Source organism: Tachypleus tridentatus, chromosome 3 (assembly GCF_004210375.1).
Source record: "Tachypleus tridentatus isolate NWPU-2018 chromosome 3, ASM421037v1, whole genome shotgun sequence".
Classification (NCBI taxonomy): Eukaryota; Metazoa; Arthropoda; class Merostomata; order Xiphosura; family Limulidae; genus Tachypleus; species Tachypleus tridentatus.
This window is the reverse complement of record NC_134827.1, coordinates 45,720,098-45,746,923: the sequence shown is the minus strand read 5'-3', so window position 1 is coordinate 45,746,923 and position 26,826 is coordinate 45,720,098. Positions and strand designations below refer to the sequence as shown.

The 26,826-nt window shown below is 33.4% G+C and overlaps 1 protein-coding gene across 1 annotated transcript in view; it reads left to right on the top strand.

Annotated features, from left to right (window-relative positions):
- LOC143245834 (potassium voltage-gated channel subfamily KQT member 5-like) overlaps positions 1-26,826 on the top strand; it is a 669,913-nt gene that overhangs the window by 159,832 nt on the left and 483,255 nt on the right. The window contains exon 2 of the mRNA XM_076492090.1: positions 21,256-21,346. Coding sequence (XP_076348205.1) covers positions 21,256-21,346 — 91 coding nt within the window. The remainder of the gene's footprint in view (positions 1-21,255; positions 21,347-26,826) is intronic.

Sequence of the window (26,826 nt, the reverse complement as noted above, 5' to 3'; positions counted from 1 at the left end):
CTGTAGTACAGTTTGTTTATAAACTATAGACATACCGTACACAATTAATACATGACTTACACTGTAGTACAGTTGGTTTATAAACTATAAACATACCGTACACAATTAATACATGACTCACACTGTAGTACAGTCCGGTTATAAACTAGACACATACCGTACACAATTAATACACGACTTACACTGTAGCACAGTCCTGTTTTAAACTATAAACATACTTTACACAACTAATACATGACTTACAGTGTAGTACAGTTTCTTTATAAACTGTAGACATATCGTACACAATTAATACATGACTTACATTGTAGTAAAGTTTATTTATAAATTATATACATACCGTACGCAATTAAAACATGACTCACACTGCAGTACAGTTTGTTTATAAACTACAGACATACCGTACACAATCAATACACGACTTACACTGTACCACCGTCCGGTTATAAACTACACACGTACCGTACGCAATTAATACACGACTTTCACTGTACTACAGTCCGGTTATAAACTAGACACATACGGTACACAATTGAAACATGACTTACACTGTAGTACAGTTTGTTTTTAAACTATATATATACCGTACACAATTAATACATGACTTACACTGTAGTACAGTTTGTTTATAAACTATACACATACCGTACACAATTAATACATGACTTACACTGTAGTACAGTTTGTTTATAAACTATACACATACCGTACACAATTAATACATGACTCACACTGCAGTACAGTTTGTTTATAAACTACAGACATACTGTACACAATTAATACATGACTTACATTGTAGTAAAGTTTATTTATAAATTATATACATACCGTACGCAATTAAAACATGACTCACACTGCAGTACAGTTTGTTTATAAACTACAGACATACCGTACACAATCAATACACGACTTACACTGTAGCACCGTCCGGTTATAAACTAGACACATATCACACACAACTAATACACGACTTACACTGTACCACCGTCCGGTTATAAACTACACACATACCGTACGCAATTAATACACGACTTTCACTGTAGCACAGTCCGGTTATAAACTAGACACATACGGTACACAATTGAAACATGACATACATTGTAGCACAGTTAGGTTATAAACTAAACACATACTGTACACAATTAATACATGACTTACACTGTAGTACAGTTTGTTTTTAAACTATATATATACCGTACACAATTAATACATGACTTACACTGTAGTACAGTTTGTTTATAAACTATACACATACCGTACACAATTAATACATGACTTACACTTTAGCACAGTCCGTTTATAAACTACAGACATACTGTACACATTTAACACATGACTTACACTGTAGTACAGTTTGTTTATAAACTACAGACATACTGTACACAATCAATGCATGACGTACACTGTAGTACAGTTTGTTTATAAACTACAGACATACTGTACACAATTAATACATGAGTTACACTGTTGCACAGTTTGTTTATAAACTATAAACATACCGTACACAATTAATACATGACTCACACTGTAGTACAGTTTGTTTATAAACTATAAACATACCGTACACAATTAATACATGACTTACGCTGTAGTACAGTTTGTTTATAAACTACAGACATACTGTACACAATTAATACATGAGTTACACTGTAGTACAGTTGGTTTATAAACTATAAACATACCGTACACAATTAATACATGACTTACACTGTAGCACAGTCCTGTTTTAAACTATAAACATACTGTACACAATTAATACATGACTTACAGTGTAGTACAGATTGTTTATAAAATGTAGACATACCGTACACAATTAATACATGACTTACACTGTAGTACAGTTTGTTTATAAACTATACACATATCGTACACAATTAATACATGACTTACACTGTAGTACAGTTTGTTTATAAACTATACACATACCGTACACAATTAATACATGACTTACACTGTAGTACAGTTGGTTTATAAACTATAAACATACCGTACACAATTAATACATGACTTACACTGTAGCACAGTTGGTTTTTAAACTATAAACATACTGTACACAATTAATACATGACTTGCAGTGTAGTACAGATTGTTTATAAACTATAGACATACCGTACACAATTAATACATGACTTACACTGTAGTACAGTTTGTTTATAAAATGTAGACATACCGTACACAATTAATACATGATTTACACTGTAGTACAGTTTGTTTATAAACTATACACATACCGTACACAATTAATATACGACTTACACTGTAGCACAGTCCGTTTATAAATTATAGATATACTGTACGCAATTAAAACATGACTCACACTGTAGTACAGTCCGGTTATAAACTAGACACATACCGTACACAATTAATACACGACTTACACTGTAGCACAGTCCTGTTTTAAACTATAAACATACTTTACATAACTAATACATGACTTACAGTGTAGTACAGTTTCTTTATAAACTGTAGACATATCGTACACAATTAATACATGACTTACATTGTAGTAAAGTTTATTTATAAATTATATACATACCGTACACAATTAATACATGACTTACACTGTACTACAGTCCGGTTATAAACTAGACACATACCGTACTCAATTAATACATGACTTACACTGTAGTACAGTTTGTTTATAAACTGTAGACATACTGTACACAGTTAATACACGACTTACACTGTAGTACAGTTTGTTTATAAACTATACACATACTGTACGCAATTAATACATGACTTACACTGTAGTACAGTTTGTTTATAATCTATACACATACTGTACACAATTAATACATGACTTACACTGTAGTACAGTTTGTTTATAAACTATACACATACTGTACGCAATTAATACATGACTTACACTGTAGTACAGTTTGTTTATAAACTATACACATACTGTACGCAATTAATACATGACTTACACTGTAGTACAGTTTGTTTATAATCTATACACATACTGTACACAATTAATACATGACTTACACTGTAGTACAGTTTGTTTATGAACTATACACATACCGTACTCAATTAATACATGACTTACACTGTAGTACAGTTTGTTTATAAACTATACACATACTGTACACAATTAATACATGACTTACACTGTAGTACAGTTTGTTTATAAACTGTAGACATATCGTACACAATTAATACATGACTTACACTGTAGTACAGTTTGTTTATAAACTATACACATACTGTACACAATTAATACATGACTTACACTGTAGTACAGTTTGTTTATAAACTGTAGACATATCGTACACAATTAATACATGACTTACACTGTAGTACAGTTTGTTTATAAACTGTAGACATATCGTACACAATTAATACATGACTTACACTGTAGTACAGTTTGTTTATAAACTGTAGACATATCGTACACAATTAATACATGACTTATACTGTAGTACAGTTTGTTTATAAACTGTAGATATACCATACACAATTAATACATGACTTACACTGTAGTACAGTTTGTTTTTAAACTATAGACATACTGTACACAATTAATACACGACTTACACTGTAGCACAGTACGGTTATAAACTAGACACATACCGTACACTTTTGAAAAACTACTGTTATGTGTTGACTAATATTTAAGTTTTGCTGTAAGTTCAAATCGTAGTATATGATTAAAATTGTGTTAGTTTAATAATTGTTTTCGGTTGTGTGAATCAGCTTATTTCTCTCTGGTGTGTTAGAGCGCTGTTAAAAGATATATCACAATGATCTATTATATTAGACTGTCAGAGAAGGAGATGTGAGATAGCTAAAAGGATAGATATCCTTTGTCAGTGATAACAACGTAAGCTTTCCCTTTTTGGGCATCACAGATGTGAAGCGACTGTCATCACTAACAATGACAACCCTTTCTTACGTCCTCTTCACTTTAGAAGAGACGTTAGTTTCAACATGATTACAATTCTTGTCCATCTTTAGGCGATATTTTCTTTAGGTACAATATTCACCTGAAATTATACACATTTGTTACCAAACAACACTTTCTACAGTCTTATCACATTTTAAGGTAAGCCTAACGTATCGACTTTAAATATTTTTAACTGATTATTATAATTCAAATATCTAATATATGTTTATAAAACACCAGACACAGGAATTAAACAGGAATCACGACTACACCGATATAATGAATAATGTAATCTAATGGGTTATTAAAAAGGAATCACGGCCACACTGATACAATGAATAATGTAATCTAATGGGTTATTAAAAAGGAATCACGACTACACTGATACAATGAATAATGTAATCTAATGGTTTATTAAACAGGAATGACGACTACACTGATACAATGAATAATGTAATCTAATGGGTTATTAAACAGGAATGACGACTACACTGATATAATGAATAGTGTAATCTAATGGGTTATTAAACAGGAATCACGACTACACTGATACAATGAATAATGTAATCTAATGGGTTATTAAACAGGAATCACGACTACACTGATACAATGAATAATGTAATCTAATGGGTTATTAAACAGGAATCACGACTACACTGATACAATGAATAATGTAATCTAATGGGTTATTAAACAGGAATCACAATTATACTGTAACAATTAACAATTTAAACTAATGGGTTATTAAACACGTATCACAAGTATACTGTAACAATGAATAATGTAAGCTAATGGGTTATTAAACACGTCTCACAATTATACTGTTACAATTAACAATTTAAAAGTAATGGGTTATTAAACAGGAACCACGACCACACTGTAACAATAAATAGTGTGAGCTAATGGGGTATTAAACATGAATCATCACTGTTTATCAAATAATTAGTTCGCAACCAACAAGTATTGACTTAAAACATGGAAACACTTGTTGTAAGACTGCTAGATCTAAGTTTACTCCCATTGTGATGTTAGAAGTTACATAATCCATTTACAAACTGTCTAGTTATGGCCAGAGTTCAGGTGTTTTACTAGTTTATCAATGATTTCTGAGAACAATATTTCTTCTTAACTAAAGCAACTTTCTGTCAGAGTTATATCGAGATGACGATGAAAGATATTCTACAGGTTTCATAGATCATCTCAAGTAGCTCCAAGGTGCAGTGTATTTACCGGAATTCTATATTTAGTCTGTTTTATCGCCATCCTGGAACACTTCCAAATGACAATCGACTCACGCTATGTTATCATCGTTAATATTTTGTTTTCTATGCTTGACTGATGCTTTCTGTTAGTGAAGTATTCTGTTCGGTGTTTGGAAAATTGACAAATGTAAATATTATTATGTGTATATAATTACAATACGTAATGGCGTATTGTGTTCAACCAACCTAAATTTGAGTTCCTGAGGAAGAACTGAAAATCTGACAAAACCTGGTTGCCTGTACAACTCAGACGTTTAATGGAAAGCTGATATAAACTGGTTGGTAATTCAGCTTATGTTTGCAGTCAAACAGTTGATAAATGCTGCTCTGTATCTTTAGACGTTGGATGTGACACTTCTATAGAGATTATGGTTAACACTTCTAAGGGGAACATCAGACACTGATGTAATATGTTTAAGTATTGTCACTATGTAGTAAGACAGCATGACACTGATGTAACATGTTTAAGTATAGTCACTATGTAGTAAGACACTGATGTAACATGTTTAAGTATGGTCAGTATGTACTAAGACAGCATAAAACTAATGTAACATGTTTAGGTATGATCAGTGTGTACTAAGACAGCATAAAACTAATGTAACATGTTTAAGTATGGTCACTATGTAGTAAGACAGCATGACACTGATGTAACATGTTTAAGTATGGTCACTATGTAGTAAGACACTGATGTAACATGTTTAAGTATGGTCAGTATGTACTAAGACAGCATAAAACTAATGTAACATGTTTAAGTATGATTAGTATGTACTAAGACAGCATAAAACTAATGTAACATGTTTAAGTATGATTAGTATGTACTAAGACAGCATAAAACTAATGTAACATGTTTAAGTATAGTCACTATGTAGTAAGACACTGATGTAACATGTTTAAGTATGGTCAGTATGTACTAAGACACTGATGTAACATGTTTAAGTATGGTCAGTATGTACTAAGACAGCATAAAACTAATGTAACATGTTTAAGTATGGTCACTATGTAGTAAGACACTGATGTAACATGTTTAAGTATGGTCAGTATGTACTAAGACAGCATAAAACTAATGTAACATGTTTAAGTATGATTAGTATGCACTAAGACAGCATAAAACTAATGTAACATGTTTAAGTATAGTCACTATGTAGTAAGACACTGATGCAACATGTTTAAGTATGGTCAGCATAAAACTAATGTAACATGTTTAAGTATGATTAGTATGTACTAAGACAGCATAAAACTAATGTAACATGTTTAAGTATGGTCAGTATGTAGTAAGACAGCATGACACTTACCTGACATGTTTAAGTAATGTCATTAAGTTGTGAAGACAGTCTGTCACTGATATAACATGTTTATATAAGAATGTTATCTGTTCTCTGCCTGTTTATGTTGTTTATATTATTGTTCTATGGGGTTAGTGTAGGGGTCACATTCTTTAGTCATGTTTCTTTACCATGTACTTATATTCTATTAGGTTCGAGGTGAGATTAGTTGCACTAGTGCTAGCATAAGGTGACACATATGTTCGTTACGTGTTGTTTTTACTATGTACTAGCTGCAGTACGTCGAGCGTACGGTGAAACGAAAAATTGTTTATAACGAATAATAGGAAATTGTTCCTCTATTTTTTAACTTTAACATAATAAATATTAATAGTAGAATAAAAATATTTAAATGTACCAATATCAAAAATCAAGGCATTAATTATATTTCAATAATTCCAACAATAGTGGTTACACAGTTTATTCTCACACTGATAGATATACAACATTGGAAATTTTATGAAATTAGATGACCTCCATGACTTCCTTCATGTCATCATGTATCATTTGGTCAAGTTTGGGGCCAATTGATAAATAAATGTGAAAACCTATAAGGAACAGATACACAGACACATCGACGTTCATTTATATAGATAGCTAATTACGTATGGCTCTTAATAGTAGGATTAGTTAGTTACGTATATTTCTTATTAAGGTATTAAAGCTTTCATTCAGCTAGATGTCAAATGTAAAACGTTCAACATTGCTGTTATATGACAACACCAGTCCTCCAACACTTCCAAATAGTTCATTGGTGAAAGCATGCTCATTTATAAAATGTAGATCTACATATTTTGATGGTCCACTGGAACACTGCAAGAAAACTATTTTATCCTTTGTTATGATTAGTCTGTTTCATTTGTCATAGAAATTGTCTTTGTGAAGTCTGTTTCTAACCATATGTACAGTTGCGACTGTGAACATCTGACTTAATGTTGGAGCCGGTGTCGTAAAACTGAAACGAACCAGAATTATTGGACACTGGGATCCTACGTGTGTCGTGAGTAACGCCTGTTTAACACGTCAGATCAACCTTACTCCTGGATTGGATATCTTGTTCATAGCTCTTTGAGATACTATGTAACGACCTATTGTGAAAGGTTGCATTTATCTCACGGAAATTCGTTTGAATAAAACGAGGCCTAGACATGAAACATAAACAGCTTTGAGTACTTTAGGTTTAGGTTCACGTAATTATCCGCTGTATAAGTGAATGATATAACAATGGCTTTAGAGGATTCTTGAGATTGTTGTATAATAATGATTACCAGGTATAACAATACCAGTAATGATCTGATCAACTGGTGTAACACTACCAGTAATGATCTGATCAACTGGTGTAACACTACCAGTAATGATCTGATCAGCTGGTGTAATACTACCAGTAATGATCTGATCAGTTGGTGTAATACTACCAGTAATAATCTGTTCAGCTGGTGTAACACTACTAGTAATGATCTGATCAGTTGGTGTAATACTACCAGTAATAATCTGTTCAGCTGGTGTAACACCACCAGTAATGATCTGATCAGCTGGTGTAACACTACCAGTAATGATCTGATCAGCTGGTGTAACACTACCAGTAATGGTCTGATCAGCTGGTGTAACACTTCCAGTAATAATCTGATCAGCTGGTGTAATACTACCAGTAAGGATCTGATCAGTTGGTGTAATACTACCAGTAAGGATCTGATCAGTTGGTGTAACACTACCAGTAATGATCTGATCAGTTGGTGTAATACTACCAGTAATGATCTGATCAGTTGGTGTAATACTACTAGTAATAATCTGTTCAGCTGGTGTAATACTACCAGTAATGATCTGATCAGTTGATGTAACACTACCAGTGATGATCTGATCACTTGGTGTAACACTACCAGTAATAATGTTTATAAATGATATCCGTTCTTTTCTTGGTGTACTGCATGGAGAGTATAATTCTTTAGATGTTCGTGATGTATTTGGTGTACTGCATGCAGAGTGTAGTTCACGAGATGTTTATGATGTATTTGGTGTACTGCACGGAGAGTGCAATTCACGAGATGTTTATGATGTATTTGGTGTACTGCATTGAGAGTATAATTCACTAGATATTTATGATGTATTTCGTGTACTACACGGAGAGTATAATTCACTAGATATTTATGATGTACTTGGTGTACTACACGGAGAGTATAATTCACTAGATGTTTATGATGTACATGGTGTACTACACGGAGACTATAATTCACTAGATATTTATGATGTACTTGGTGTACTACACGGAGAGTATAATTCACTAGATGTTTATGATGTACATGGTGTACTACACGGAGAGTATAATTCACTAGATGTTTATGATGTATTTGGTGTACTACACGGAGAGTATAATTCACTAGATGTTTATGATGTATTTGGTGTACTACACGGTGAGTATAATTCACTAGATGTTTATGATGTACTTGGTGTACTGCATGGAGAGTATAATTCACTAGATGTTTATGATGTATTTGGTGTACTACACGGAGACTATAATTCACTAGATGTTTATGATGTACTTGGTGTACTACACGGAGAGTATAATTCACTAGATGTTTATGATGTATTTGGTGTACTGCATGGAGACTATAATTCACTAGATGTTTATGATATATTTGGTGTACTATTTGGAGACTATAATTCACTAGATGTTTATGATGTATTTGGTGTACTGCATGGAGAGTATAATTCACTAGATGTTTATGATGTATTTGGTGTACTACACGGAGAGTATAATTCACTAGATGTTTATGATGTATTTGGTGTACTGCATGGAGAGTATAATTCACTAAATGTTTATTATGTTCTTGGTGTACTACACGGAGAGTATAATTCACTAGATGTTTATGATGTATTTGGTGTACTGCATGGAGAGTATAATTCACTAAATGTTTATTATGTTCTTGGTGTACTGCATGGAGAGTATAATTCACTAAATGTTTATGATGTATTTGGTGTACTACATGGAGAGTTTAATTCACTAGATGTTTGTGATGTATTTGGTGAACTGCATGGAGAGTATAATTCACTAGATGTTTATGATGTATTTGGTGTACTACACGGAGACTATAATTCACTAGATGTTTAGTGATGTACTTGGTGTACTACACGGAGAGTATAATTCACTAGATGTTTATGATGTATTTGGTGTACTGCATGGAGACTATAATTCACTAGATGTTTATGATATATTTGGTGTACTATTTGGAGACTATAATTCACTAGATGTTTATGATGTATTTGGTGTACTGCATGGAGAGTATAATTCACTAGATGTTTATGATGTATTTGGTGTACTGCATGGAGAGTATAATTCACTAAATGTTTATTATGTTCTTGGTGTACTACACGGAGAGTATAATTCACTAGATGTTTATGATGTATTTGGTGTACTGCATGGAGAGTATAATTCACTAAATGTTTATTATGTTCTTGGTGTACTGCATGGAGAGTATAATTCACTAAATGTTTATGATGTATTTGGTGTACTACATGGAGAGTTTAATTCACTAGATGTTTGTGATGTATTTGGTGTACTGCATGGAGAGTATAATTCACCAGATGTTTATGATGTATTTGGTGTACTACATGGAGAGTATAATTCACTAGATGTTTATGATGTACTTGGTGTACTACACGGAGAGTATAATTCACTAGATGTTTATGATGTATTTGGTGTACTACATGGAGAGTATAATTCACTAGATGTTTATGATGTATTTGGTGTACTACATGGAGAGTATAATTCACTAGATGTTTATGATGTACTTGGTGTACTACACGGTGAATATAATTCACTAGATGTTTATGATGTATTTGGTGTACTGCATGGAGAGTATAATTCACTAAATGTTTATTATGTTCTTGGTGTACTACACGGAGAGTATAATTCACTAGATGTTTATGATGTATTTGGTGTACTGCATGGAGAGTATAATTCACTAAATGTTTATTATGTTCTTGGTGTACTGCATGGAGAGTATAATTTACTAGATGTTTATGATCTATTTGGTGTACTACATGGAGAGTATAATTCACTAGATGTTTATGATGTATTTGGTGTACTGCATGGAGAGTATAATTCACTAGATGTTTATGATGTACTTGGTATACTACACGGAGAGTATAATTCACTAGATGTTTATGATGTATTTGGTGTACTACATGGAGAGTATAATTCACTAGATGTTTATTATGTTCTTGGTGTACTGCATGGAGAGTATAATTCATTAAATGTTTATGATGTATTTGGTGTACTACATGGAGAGTTTAATTCACTAGATGTTTGTGATGTATTTGGTGTACTGCATGGAGAGTATAATTCACCAGATGTTTATGATGTATTTGGTGTACTACATGGAGAGTATAATTCACTAGATGTTTGTGATGTATTTGGTGTACTACACGGTGAATATAATTCACTAGATGTTTATGATGTATTTGGTGTACTACACGGTGAATATATTTCACTAGATGTTTATGATGTATTTGGTGTACTGCATGGAGAGTATAATTCACCAGATGTTTATGATGTATTTGGTGTACTACATGGAGAGTATAATTCACTAGATGTTTGTGATGTATTTGGTGTACTACACGGTGAATATAATTCACTAGATGTTTATGATGTATTTGGTGTACTACACGGTGAATATATTTCACTAGATGTTTATGATGTATTTGGTGTACTGCATGGAGAGTATAATTCACCAGATGTTTATGATGTATTTGGTGTACTACACGGTGAATATAATTCACTAGATGTTTATGATGTATTTGGTGTACTACATGGAGAGTATAATTCACTAGATGTTTATGATGTACTTGGTGTACTACACGGAGAGTATAATTCACTAGATGTTTATGATGTATTTGGTGTACTACACGGTGAATATAATTCACTAGATGTTTATGATGTACTTGGTGTACTGCATGGAGAGTCTAATTCACTAGATGTTTATGATGTATTTGGTGTACTACATGGAGAGTATAATTCACTAGATGTTTATGATGTACTTGGTGTACTACACGGAGAGTATAATTCACTAGATGTTTATGATGTATTTGGTGTACTACACGGTGAATATAATTCACTAGATGTTTATGATGTACTTGGTGTACTGCATGGAGAGTCTAATTCACTAGATGTTTATGATGTATTTGGTGTACTACATGGAGAGTATAATTCACTAGATGTTTATGATGTACTTGGTGTACTACACGGAGAGTATAATTCACTAGATGTTTATGATATATTTGGTGTACTATTTGGAGACTATAATTCACTAGATGTTTATGATGTATTTGGTGTACCACACGGAGAGTATAATTCACTAGATGTTTATGATGTATTTTGATTTACCTGCTGTTTATTGTATACTGTATATTTATTTTTAGATATTTTTGAGAAACGTTTGTAGTTTGTTTGTATGTCTGTAGGACAATATTCATAATTAAAAAAAAATTTAATATTTGTTCAGATGACATGAAAAGTTACGTCTTCATTATTATGTAAAATGTTCAATATATGTTAATAAACAAGATATATATAATTTACTCGCTGTGTTCTATTCATACAAATTGTTGATCCATCACTTGTTGTTCCCTTTTATGGCACAGCAGTATTTTTGCAGACTCACTCTGCCAGAAACCGTGTTTCAATACCAGTGGTGGACATCTTTGTTGTTTACATTAATTATTGTACAAGTGTTTTAATGTGGACATACGGTGTATTTTAATATCAATTATTCCAAATTTCACTCCTTAATATAAATATAACAGGAAATATCACTTAGAAAACGTCTGGACGTTTTCCTTTTAACAAGGAGAGTCAAGGACGTGTTCTCTTCCAGGCTAGTTCCTTGTGATCTTAACCAGAACAAAGTTTACTTTCAACGAAAAGAACAAGTAAAAGTGAGGAAAAAATATTACCTGCTTCGTACTTTTCTGTCACATTCGTTTTTAATGTTCAGTATTTAAGGTAGAAGTACAAGTCACACAGTCTGGTGTGTCTCCTTCAGACAAGACACACTGTGTTTCCTCTAGACAAAACACACACTCTGTGTTTCCTCTAGACAAGACACACACTCTGTATTTCCTCTAGACAAGACACACACACTCTGTGTTTCCTCTAGACAAGACACACACTCTGTATTTCCTCTAGACAAGACACACACTCTGTGTTTTCTCTAGACAAGACACACACTCTCTGTTTCCTCTAGACAAGACACACACTCTGTATTTCCTCTAGACAAGACACACACTCTGTGTTTTCTCTAGACAAGACACACACTCTCTGTTTCCTCTAGACAACACACACTGTGTTTCCTCTAGACAAGGCACACACTCTGTGTTTCCTCTAGACAATACACACACATTCTGTGTTTCTTCTATACAAGACACACACTCTGTTTCCTTTAGACAAGACACACACACTGATGTGTTTCCTCGAGACAAGACACACATTCTGTGTTTCCTCTAGACAACACACACACTCTAAGTTTCCTCTAGATAACACACACACTCTGTGTTTCCTCTAGACAAGACACACACACTGTGTTTCCTCTAGACAAGACACACAGTCTGTGTTTCCTCTAGACAAGACACACACTCTGTGTTTCCTCTAGCCAAGACACACACACTCTGTGTTTCCTCTAGCCAAGACACACACACTCTGTGTTTCCTCTAGACAACACATACACTCTGTGTTTCCTCTAGACAAGACACACACACTGTGTGTTTCCTCTAAACAACACACACAGTCTGTGTTTCCTCTAGGCAAGACACACACTCTGTGTTTCCTCTAGACAATACACACACACTCTGTTTCCTTTAGACAAGACACACACACTGATGTGTTTCCTCTAGACAAGACACACATTCTGTGTTTCCTCTAGACAACACACACACACCGAGTTTCCTCTAAAAAACACACACACTCTGTGTTTCCTCTAGACAAGACACACATTCTGTGTTTCTTCTATACAAGACACACACTCTGTTTCCTTTAGACAAGACACACACACTGATGTGTTTCCTCTAGACAAGACACACATTCTGTGTTTCCTCTAGACAACACACACACTCTGAGTTTCCTCTAGACAACACACACACTCTGTGTTTCCTCTAGACAAGACACACACACTGTGTGTTTCCTCTAAACAACACACACAGTCTGTGTTTCCTCTAGGCAAGACACACACTCTGTGTTTCCTCTAGACAATACACACACACTCTGTTTCCTTTAGACAAGACACACACACTGATGTGTTTCCTCTAGACAACACAAACACTCTGAGTTTCCTCTAAAAAACACACACACTCTGTGTTTCCTCTAGACAAGACACACATTCTGTGTTTCTTCTATACAAGACACACACTCTGTTTCCTTTAGACAAGACACACACACTGATGTGTTTCCTCTAGACAAGACACACATTCTGTGTTTCCTCTAGACAACACACACACTCTGAGTTTCCTCTAGACAACACACACACTCTGTGTTTCCTCTAGACAAGACACACACACTGCGTGTTTCCTCTAGACAAGGCACACACACTGTGTGTTTCCTCTAGACAACACACACACTCTGTGTTTCCTCTAGACAAGACACACAGATTATGTGTTTCCTCTAGACAACACACACACTCTGTGTTTCCTCTAGACAAGACATACACTCTCTGGTGTGTTTCTTTCAGATAAGACACACACACTGATGTGTTTCCTCTAGACAAGACACACACTCTGTGTTTCCTCTAGACAACACACACACTCTGTGTTTCCTCTACACAAGACACACACACTCTGTGTTTCCTCTAGACAAGACACACACTCTGTGTTTCCTCTAGACAAGACACACACTCTGAGTTTCCTCTAGACAAGACACACACACTGTGTGTTTCGTCTGGAAAACACACACACTCTGTGTTTCCTCTACACAAGACACACACATTCTGTGTTTCCTCTAGACAAGAAACACACTCTGTGTTTCCTCTAGACAACACACACACTATGTGTTTCCTCTTGACAAGACACACACACTGTGTGTTTCCCCTAGACAACACACACACTCTGTCTTTCCTCTAGACAAGACACACACTCTGTGTTTCCTCTAGACAAGACACACACTCTGGGTTTTCTCTAGACAAGACACACACACTGTGTGTTTCCTCTAGACAACACACACACTCTGTGTTTCCTCTAGCCAAGACACACACACTCTGTGTTTCCTGTAGCCAAGACACACACACTCTGTGTTTCCTCTAGACAAAACACACACACTGATGTGTTTCGTCTAGACAACACACACACTCTGTGTTTCCTCTAGACAAGACACACACACTCTGTGTTTCCTCTAGACACGACACACACTCTGTATTTCCTCTAGACAAGACACACACTCTGTATTTCCTCTAGACAAGACACACACTCTGTTTTTTCTCTAGACAAGACACACACACTCTGTGTTTCCTCTAGACAACACACACACTCTGTGTTTCCTCTAGACAAGACACACACTCTGTGTTTCCTCTAGACAATACACACACATTCTGTGTTTCTTCTATACAAGACACACACTCTGTTTCCTTTAGACAAGACACACACACTGATGTGTTTCCTCTAGACAAGAGACACATTGTGTGTTTCCTCTACACAAGACACACACACTCTGTGTTTCCTCTAGACAACACACACACTCTGTGTTTCCTCTAGACAAGACACACACTCTGAGTTTCCTCTAGACAAGACACACACACTGTGTGTTTCGTCTAGAAAACACACACACTCTGTGTTTCCTCTAGACAAGATACACACTCTGTGTTTCCTCTAGACAAGACACACACACTGTGTGTTTCGTCTAGACAACACACACACTCTGTGTTTCCTCTAGACAAGACACATACTCTGTGTTTCCTCTAGACAAGACACACACACTCTGGTGTGTTTCTTTCAGATACGACACACACTGTGTGTTTCTTTCAGATACGACACACACTGTGTGTTTCCTCTAGACAAGACACACACTCTGAGTTTCCTCTAGACAAGACACACACACTGTGTGTTTCGTCTAGACAACACACACACTCTGTGTTTCCTCTAGACAAGACACACACTCTGAGTTTCCTCTAGACAAGACACACACACTGTGTGTTTCCTCTAGACAAGACACACACTCTGAGTTTCCTCTAGACAAGACACACACACTGTGTGTTTCGTCTAGACAACACACACACTCTGTGTTTCCTCTAGACAAGACACACACTCTGAGTTTCCTCTAGACAAGACACACACACTCTGTGTTTCCTCTAGACAACACACACACTCTGTGTTTCCTCTAGACAAGACACACACTCTGAGTTTCCTCTAGACAAGACACACACACTGTGTGTTTCGTCTAGAAAACACACACACTCTGTGTTTCCTCTAGACAAGATACACACTCTGTGTTTCCTCTAGACAAGACACACACACTCTGTGTTTCCTCTAGACAACACACACACTCTGTGTTTCCTCTAGACAAGACACATACTCTGTGTTTCCTCTAGACAAGACACACACACTCTGGTGTGTTTCTTTCAGATACGACACACACTGTGTGTTTCTTTCAGATACGACACACACTGTGTGTTTCCTCTAGACAAGACACACACTCTGAGTTTCCTCTAGACAAGACACACACACTGTGTGTTTCCTCTAGACAACACACACACTCTGTGTTTCCTCTGGACAAGACACACACACTCTGTGTTTCCTCTAGACAAGACACACACACTCTGTGTTTCCTCTAGACAAGACACACACACTGATGTGTTTCGTCTGGACAAGACACACACTGATGTGTTTCCTTTAGACAACACACACACTCTGGTGTGTTTCTTTCAGATAAGACACACACTCTGTCATGTTTCCTTTATACTAGAGACACTTTGGGGTGCATCCTTTATACATTTGAATAAATATTTTAGGCTAATCCGTCAAACTGTAAATTGTCGTATGTAATGTCGGTATCAATTGGTAAATCCGTTTTGTTACATTATGTTTCTGAGACTAACTTACTGTGTTCTCTTGTAATCCAGTAAACTGTTGAGCTGAGTGTATGGTTACCATAACGACATTCGTTGATTATTAACAGTATGATTATGTACCACGTGAACATGACACTCTAGTGACCAACTTTGTGTCTTGGATTGTTCCTGTCGCTACTAGCAGAATGACCACAGGAACATGAGCTCAGACAGACTGTTAAGTTGTTAGTGTGCACAAAGCTATCCAGTAACCTATTTGTGCTCTGTCCACTTGTGGATATCGAACCCGATCAGCCACTGGATACCAGGCATAGATAGGTTTGGAATAAACGTATGTAGTGTATATACGTATGAAACGACAACATAAAGTACTGGTATATGTAACCTCAATAAATTTATATTAAATCCATTTATTCAAGTAACTACCCAGTAAGTACGTGCTTTAACCCACAACTACTGAAACATGTTGAAACATATTTCTTCAAGCCTTGACTTTGTGGCCAGTTTTCATGTTCAACTTATTCCTTGTAATTTTTAGTTACCTCATTTCAATATTGGAACACACGTTGTTTTACTGAGAACTGAAAATTAAAAGTTGTAACCATTTACTGATGAAAATTTGATTAATCCAAATAATATACCTCAGGTAAAAACTTCAGGTAGGTTAGAAATGGTAAGGTATAATCTACGTATATAAATCAACGTTCAAATTTGATCTTGTAATACCCGTCACAAATTTAGCCTATTCAAGATTTGTTGGTGTCTTGGGATAATAAACAACACATGATATTTCATTAATTATAACGCTTGGTTTTTTTTTAAATGTCTAGTGTCTTCGTTTTTACGTTACACAAGCTATTTTAGTAACACAGGTTTATTTTTAACACTCAATAGAATCAATTAAGAATTTGTCACGTGAGATCTCGTGATCTGCAAACGATATTTTGTTGCGTAATAAAGTTCTGTACGTTATGACGTCAATAAGTTATTATAGAGTGACGTCAGAGTAACCGTTTCTAGTTTGTTAAAAAGCTACATAAAATTAGAAACTATACGAGTTTTTGTAGAAATACCTACGCTTATATTCCTATAATGAATTATTAACTTCTTTTTAAAATATTTTTAATATAGAGTTTTTCTTTTGCTAATTAAAAATATATTTTACTTCAATGTAGTGAAATTAGATAACATCTTGTTTCTTTAAAGTTTTGTAGCTGTTTGTCTCAAAACTTACGTACTGGTATTGTGAGATATTTGTAGGTTTCATTACAACAAGTTTGTATTAAGACGTACCTTATGTTATTGTGAGATATTTGTAGGTTTCATTACAACATGTTTGTACTAAGACGTACCTCATGGTATTGTCAGATATTTGTAGGTTTCATTACAACATGTTTGTATTAAGACGTAGCTCATGGTATTGTCAGATATTTGTAACTTTTATTATGCCCAAGATTACGTGTTTTTGTAGTTGTAGTCCCTAGTATTTTTATGTAATAGTCGACTAACCTCATACATCGTGTATTTTTAAATCAGTTTACGTAATAGTCAGACTGATTCATCATGTATTTTATCAGTTTATGAAATAGTCGACTAACCTCACAAATCGTATATTTTTATCATTTTATGTAATAGTCAGACTGACCTCACAAATCGTTTATTTTTATCATTTTATGTAATAGTCATACTAACCTCATACATCGTGTATTCTTATCAGTTTATGTAATAGTCAGACTGACCTCACAAATCGTGTATTTTTATCATTTATGTAATACTCAGAGAAACCTCACAAATCATGTATTTTTATCAGTCTATGTAATAGTCAGAGTGACCTCACAAATCGTGTATTTTTATCAGTTTATGTAATAGTCAGAGTGACCTCACAACTCATGTATTTTTATCAGTTTATGTAATACTCAGAGTAACCTCACAGATCATGTATTTTTATCAGATTATATAATAGTCAGAGTAACTTTCTTCATCCTCATGTAGCATTAGTATTTTATCGATTTTTATTGTGTTTTCAATTTTTTTATTCTAACATATTCTCTTTTAACATGTTTATTAATTTAAACATAACGTACCTAATACTCATAGGATGGATGAACCATGTGCAGTAATATCTTTTTTCAGTATTACTTACACTTAGTTCTGATATAGTTGGAATTTTTAAAATGATCTAAACCTTAAACAACATTAGAACAGATTTTAACACGAGAGTAAATTATGTATGATCTATTATTAAAATTAAAATAAATGATTAATTATCTATTATTAACACTAAGTAAATGATGTATGATCTATTATTAACACTAAATTAAATTATGTATGATCTATTATTAACACTAAAATAAATGATGTATGATCTATTATTAAAACTAAAATAAATGATTAATGATCCATTATTAACACTAAAGTAAATTATGTATGATCTATTATTAACACTAAAGTAAATTATGTATAATCTATTATTAACACTAAAATAAATGATGTATGATCTATTATTGAAACTAAAATAAATGATTAATGATCTATTATTAACACTAAAGTAAATTATGTATAATCTATTATTAACACTAAAATAAATGAGGTATGATTTATTATTAAAACTAAAATAAGTGATTAATGATCTATTATTAACACTAAAGTAAATTATGTATGATCTATTATTAACACTAAAGTAAATTATGTATAATCTATTATTAAAACTAAAATAAATTATGTATGATCTATTATTAAAACTAAAATAAATGATTAATGATCTATTATTAACACTAAATTAAATTATGTATGATCTAGTATTAACACTAAAATAAATGATGTATGATCTATTATTAAAACTAAAATAAATGATTAATGATCTATTGTTAACACTAAAATAAATTATGTATGATCTATTGTTAACACTAAAATAAATGATGTATGATCTATTGTTAACACTAAAATAAATGATGTATGATCTATTGTTAACACTAAAATAAATGATGTATGATCTATTATTAAAACTAAAATAAATGATTAATGATCCATTATTAACACTAAAGTAAATTATGTATGATCTATTATTAACACTAAAGTAAATTATGTATAATCTATTATTAACACTAAAATAAATGATGTATGATCTATTATTGAAACTAAAATAAATGATTAATGATCTATTATTAACACTAAAGTAAATTATGTATAATCTATTATTAACACTAAAATAAATGATGTATGATTTATTATTAAAACTAAAATAAGTGATTAATGATCTATTATTAACACTAAAGTAAATTATGTATGATCTATTATTAACACTAAAGTAAATTATGTATAATCTATTATTAAAACTAAAATAAATTATGTATGATCTATTATTAAAACTAAAATAAATGATTAATGATCTATTATTAACACTAAATTAAATTATGTATGATCTAGTATTAACACTAAAATAAATGATGTATGATCTATTATTAAAACTAAAATAAATGATTAATGATCTATTGTTAACACTAAAATAAATGATGTATGATCTATTGTTAACACTAAAATAAATTATGTATGATCTATTGTTAACACTAAAATAAATGATGTATGATCTATTGTTAACACTAAAATAAATTATGTATGATCTATTATTAACACTAAAATAAATGATGTATGATTTATTATTAAAACTAAAATAAGTGATTAACGATCTATTATTAACACTAAAATAAATTATGTATGATCTATTATTAACACTAAAGTAAAATGTATAAATCTATTATTAAAACTAAAATAAATTATGTATGATCTATTATTAAAACTAAAATAAATGATTAATGATCTATTATTAACACTAAAAATGATTAAATTAAATTATGTATGATCTAGTATTAACACTAAAATAAATGATGTATGATCTATCATTAAAACTAAAATAAATGATTAATGATCTATTGTTAACACTAAAATAAATGATGTATTTTCTATTGTTAACACTAAAATAAATTATGTATGATCTATTGTTAACACTAAAATAAATGATGTATGATCTATTGTTAACACTAAAATAAATGATGTATGATCTATTGTTAACACTAAAATAAATGATGTATGATCTATTATTAACACAAAACTACTTCATTATTTGTAACAAACTCTTAGCACTAAAATTCATTATCTGACACATTATTAACACTAGAAGTCTTCATGGATGTAAGAAAAACACGTAGATTCAAGGATTCTTGGAAAAAGTGGATAAAAACCCTATAACCCGAGCATTTTTTAGGTTTTTATTCATTTCTACGTTACAAGGGTTTAGAAGTGAAGCTAACCTAACGGTCTTAATATAACTACTGACTGGTAGGGCCACCAATTAGTGCATCTGCCGCTACACGGCTACAGTTAACTGAGTAATAGGATTCGTTGTCGAATTGATACGATTAGTAAATTCAGCGGCATAACAAAGGCTCGGACGTTGGACCTTCAGCCTGGCACGCTGACTTAGTGAGTAGTTAAGACATTCGTGAAACAATAACAGAAAATTGTTGGTGTCCATGTCAGAGTAAAGCTTTGATAAAAACAAATTGTTGAGGTATTTCTTCACAATTTCATTTTCCTTTCACTTTCTAAGTAAGTTGTGTATTAGTTGGAACAACTTATAAAATACGAATATTATACTATTTTAATGTGACGTACACAGAAAACGTTTCATCTGATTGTTTGGAAACGTTCACAGTAACACTTCTGTCTCTCTCTCTCTCTTTCAGGTTCATAATGGTTTTCTTATGTCTGGTTCTCAGTGTGTTTTCTACTATAGACAACTATGAAGAGATAGCAAGTTCTATTCTACTACGTATGGTAAGCAAACTTTTAACTAAAATGCTCACAACAAGTAGGAGTTGTTCTATTATATACCAGACATGATTATTGTGTCAATAATACCCATACCAAACTACGAACAGTGAAGTCAGTAGAACCAGTAAAGAGAATAAAGAGTTCTTAGGTACTCTAACATTACATTCTATGAATAATCCCCACACACAAACGTACAGAGTATTATAGAATATTATTATTATTTTTACATATAAAAGACATAATGATGTTTAGGGTGCTACGTGGTTAAGTTACATTTTTACCAACGAATAGTGGGATTGGCGTGACCTTATAACGCCCCCACGGCTTAAAGGGCGAGCATGTTTGGTGTGACGGCGACTCGTGGGGGTGTTATAAAGTTATAATCAATCCCACTATTCGTTGGCAAAAGTGTAGCTCAAGAATTGGCGGTGGGTGATGATGACATGTTGCCTCCCCTTTAGCCTTACACTGCTAAATTAGGGACGGTTAGCGTAAATAACCCTCGTGTAGCTTTGCACGAAATTCATAACAAACAAAAAAAATAAATGTTTAGGATGATTGTTAAGGTTCTTAAAACAATTCATAAGAGCATTATGCTCGTAGAATTTCAAAGAAATATGAAAATAGGTGTACATTGAGCTGTTGTTGTTTGTTTTTACATCCTGTTAACAGACACCTATTATCCAAGTGTATAAACAGGGGCCATCTAAATTACTATGTCTGCGCTAGGAAAGCACGTGTATAAAGAACGTCACCGATTGGATAAGTTTGTAAAGTGAAATCGACATCACGTATCGTCTTAGCTGACGAATTTCTTCAACAGTTTTCTAGATTCGTCGTGCCTTGAAAATTACATTAAAAAAAAACCCAACAACAAACTCTTATTTTCTACAATAACAAGTCCACGAATCAAATATAAATAGGAAAACAGTTTTCGGTGGTGTTTCCAAGTGACCTGAAGTGTGTGATACGATTTGACGAATTACGTTTTATCATTTCCTATATTGGAAGATTTCTAAACTTATTAACAGCAAGAATAATATGAGGCCCATAATCCTACCTGTATATGTACAGGATACATAATCCTACCTGTATATGTACAGGATACATAATCCTATAATCCTACCTGTATCCTTCCGGAAGTGGGAATGTTGTGGTCTCATGAAATTATTATACTAGAATCTGTTATTACTTTCGAAAGGCATATAACATTCAGAGTGGCATTATTCATTATGATGGTGTAACATGTACAGTAATATTATTCATTATGATGGTGTAACATGTACAGTAATATTGTTCAATCTGATGTTGTAACATGTACAGTAATATTGTTCAATCTGATGTTGTAACATGTACAGTAATATTGATCAATCTGATGTTGTAACATGTACAGTAATATTGATCAATCTGATGTTGTAACATGTACAGTAATATTGTTCAATCTGATGGTGTAACATGTACAGTAATATTGTTCAATCTGATGTTGTAACATGTACAGTAATATTGATCAATCTGATGTTGTAACATGTACAGTAATATTGATCAATCTGATGTTGTAACATGTACAGTAATATTGTTCAATCTGATGGTGTAACATGTACAGTAATATTGTTCATTCTGATGTTGTAACATGTACAGTAATATTGTTCAATCTGATGTTGTAGCATGTACAGTAATATTGTTCAATCTGATGTTGTAACATGTACAGTAATATTGTTCAATCTGATGTTGTAACATCAACAGTGATATTGTTCAATCGGGTGGTGTAACATCCACAGTGATATTGTTTAAACTGATGGTCTAACATCTGTAGTGATATTGTTCAAACTGATTGTCTAACGTCTACAGTGATATTGTTCAATCTGATGATGTAACATCCACAGTGATATTGTTTAAACTGATAGTGTAACATCTACAGTGATATTGTTTAAACTGATGGTGTAACATCCACAGTGATATTGTTTAAACTGATTGTCTAACGTCTACAGTGATATTGTTTAAACTGATAGTGTAACATCTACAGTGATATTGTTTAAACTGATGGTGTAACGTCTACAGTGATATTGTTTAAACTGATAGTGTAACATCTACAGTGATATTGTTTAAACTGATGGTGTAACATCTACAGTGATATTGTTTAAACTGATGGTGTAACATCTACAGTGATATTGTTTAAACTGATGGTGTAACATCCACAGTGATATTGTTTAAACTGATGGTGTAACGTCTACAGTGATATTGTTTAAACTGATAGTGTAACATCTACAGTGATATTGTTTAAACTGATGGTGTAACATCTACAGTGATATTGTTCAGTCTGATGATGTAACATCTACAGTGATATTGTTCAGTCTGATGATGTAACATCTGTCGTGATATTGTTTAAACTGATGGTGTAACGTCTACAGTGATATTATTTAAACTGATTGTCTAACGTCTACAGTGATATTGTTTAAACTGATGGTGTAACATCTACAGTGATATTGTTTAAACTGATGGTGTAACATCTACAGTGATATTGTTTAAACTGATGGTGTAACATCTACAGTGATATTGTTTAAACTGATGGTGTAACATCCACAGTGATATTGTTTAAACTGATGGTGTAACGTCTACAGTGATATTGTTTAAACTGATAGTGTAACATCTACAGTGATATTGTTTAAACTGATGGTGTAACATCTACAGTGATATTGTTCAGTCTGATGATGTAACATCTACAGTGATATTGTTTAAACTGATGGTGTAACGTCTACAGTGATATTATTTAAACTGATTGTCTAACGTCTACAGTGATATTGTTTAAACTTGAGTATCTGAAAGTAAGCTTCAAGTGTTTCAGGTGACAGAACAAAACTTGAATATCTGAAAGTAAGCTTCAAGTGTTTCAGGTGACAGAACAAAACTTGAGTATCTGAAAGTAAGCTTCAAGTGTTTCAGGTGACAGAACAAAACTTGAGTATCTGAAAGTAAGCTTCAAGTGTTTCAGGTGACAGAACAAAACTTGAGTATCTGAAAGTAAGCTTCAAGTGTTTCAGGTGACAGAACAAAACTTGAGTATCTGAAAGTAAGCTTCAAGTGTTTCAGGTGACAGAACAAAACTTGAGTATCTGAAAGTAAGCTTCAAGTGTTTCAGGTGACAGAACAAAACTTGAGTATCTGAAAGTAAGCTTCAAGTGTTTCAGGTGACAGAACAAAACTTGAATATCTGAAAGTAAGCTTCAAGTGTTTCAGGTGACAGAACAAAACTTGAATATCTGAAAGTAAGCTTCAAGTGTTTCAGGTGACAGAACAAAACTTGAGTATCTGAAAGTAAGCTTCAAGTGTTTCAGGTGACAGAACAAAACTTGAGTATCTGAAAGTAAGCTTCAAGTGTTTCAGGTGACAGAACAAAACTTGAGTATCTGAAAGTAAGCTTCAAGTGTTTCAGGTGACAGAACAAAACTTGAGTATCTGAAAGTAAGCTTCAAGTGTTTCAGGTGACAGAACAAAACTTGAGTATCTGAAAGTAAGCTTCAAGTGTTTCAGGTGACAGAACAAAACTTGAGTATCTGAAAGTAAGCTTCAAGTGTTTCAGGTGACAGAACAAAACTTGAGTATTTGAAAGTCTTCAAATGACCCAGAAAGATAAGAATTTTGAATGTAATGTACCATAACATTAGGAAGAGCCTGGGGCACGTGCATGGGGGAAGACGGGAAAGCCTCGTTATCTGCTGAGATTGTTTTCCTAAGATTTCCTGTTCGTTCTCGTTCTAAATATATTTTCTTTCTAAAAGTAATATGATAGATATAAATCGAAAACGAAATTTTTGCCGTAACTGACTGTTTTTTTTTGTTAGGAAATAGATAATGATTCGAAAACTTTGTGTAGAGAAAATTGTAAAATGAAATTTAGATCATGTATCGGACATTTTATTTGTTCATACCAATCAGTTTTCATGCATCCAGAAAAAATAAGAAACTACTGAGTCCCCTACTACTCAGTTATCACTGAGTCCCCTCTAGGTAACTCTCTTAATGCATACTTAATATGGTTATCACTGAGTGCCCCTCTAGGTAACTCTCTTAATGGATACTTAATATGGTTATCACTGAGTGCCCCTCTAGGTAACTCTCTTAAAGCATACTTAATATGGTTATCACTGAGTGCCCCTGTAGGTAACTCTCTTAATGGATACTCAATATGGTTATCACTGAGTGCCCCTCTAGGTAACTCTCTTAATGGATACTTATTATGGTTATCACTGAGTGCCCCTCCAGGTAACTCTCTTAATGCATACTTAATATGGTTATCACTGAGTGCCCCTCCAGGTAACTCTCTTAATGGATACTTAATATGGTTATCACTGAGTGCCCCTCTAGGTAACTCTCTTAATAGATACTTAATATGGTTATCACTGAGTGCCCCTCTAGTTAACTCTCTTAATGGATACTTAATATGGTTATCACTGAGTGCCCCTGTAGGTAACTCTCTTAATGCATACTTAATATGGTTATCACTGAGTGCCCCTCTAGTTAACTCTATTAATGCATACTTAATATGGTTATCACTGAGTGCCCCTCTAGGTAACTCTCTTAATGCATACTTAATATGGTTATCACTGAGTGCCCCTCCAGGTAACTCTCTAAATGGATACTTAATATGGTTATCACTGAGTGCCCCTCTAGGTAACTCTCTTAATGGATACTTATTATGGTTATCACTGAGTGCCCCTCTAGGTAACTATCTTAATGGATACTTAATATGGTTATCACTGAGTGCCCCTCTAGGTAACTCTCTTAATGCATACTTAATATGGTTATCACTGAGTGCCCCTCTAGGTAACTCTCTTAATGCATACTTAATATGGTTATCACTGAGTGCCCCTCTAGGTAACTCTCTTAATGCATACTTAATATGGTTATCACTGAGTGCCCCTCTAGGTAACTCTCTTAATGCATACTTAATATGGTTATCACTGAGTGCCCCTCTAGGTAACTCTCTTAATGCATACTTAATATGGTTATCACTGAGTGCCCCTCTAGGTAACTCTCTTAATGGATACTTAATATGGTTATCACTGAGTGCCCCTCTAGGTAACTCTCTTAATGGATACTTATTATGGTTATCACTGAGTGCCCCTCCAGGTAACTCTCTTAATGGATACTTAATATGGTTATCACTGAGTGGCCCTCTAGGTAACTCTCTTAATAGATACTTAATATGGTTATCACTGAGTGCCCCTCTAGGTAACTCTCTTAATGGATACTTAATATGGTTATCACTGAGTGGCCCTCTAGGTAACTCTCTTAATGGATACTTAATATGGTTATCACTGAGTGCCCCTGTAGGTAACTCTCTTAATGGATACTTAATATGGTTATCACTGAGTGCCCCTCTAGGTAACTCTCTTAATGGATACTTAATATGGTTATCACGGAGTGCCCCTGTAGGTAACTCTCTTAATGGATACTTAATATGGTTATCACTGAGTGCCCCTCTA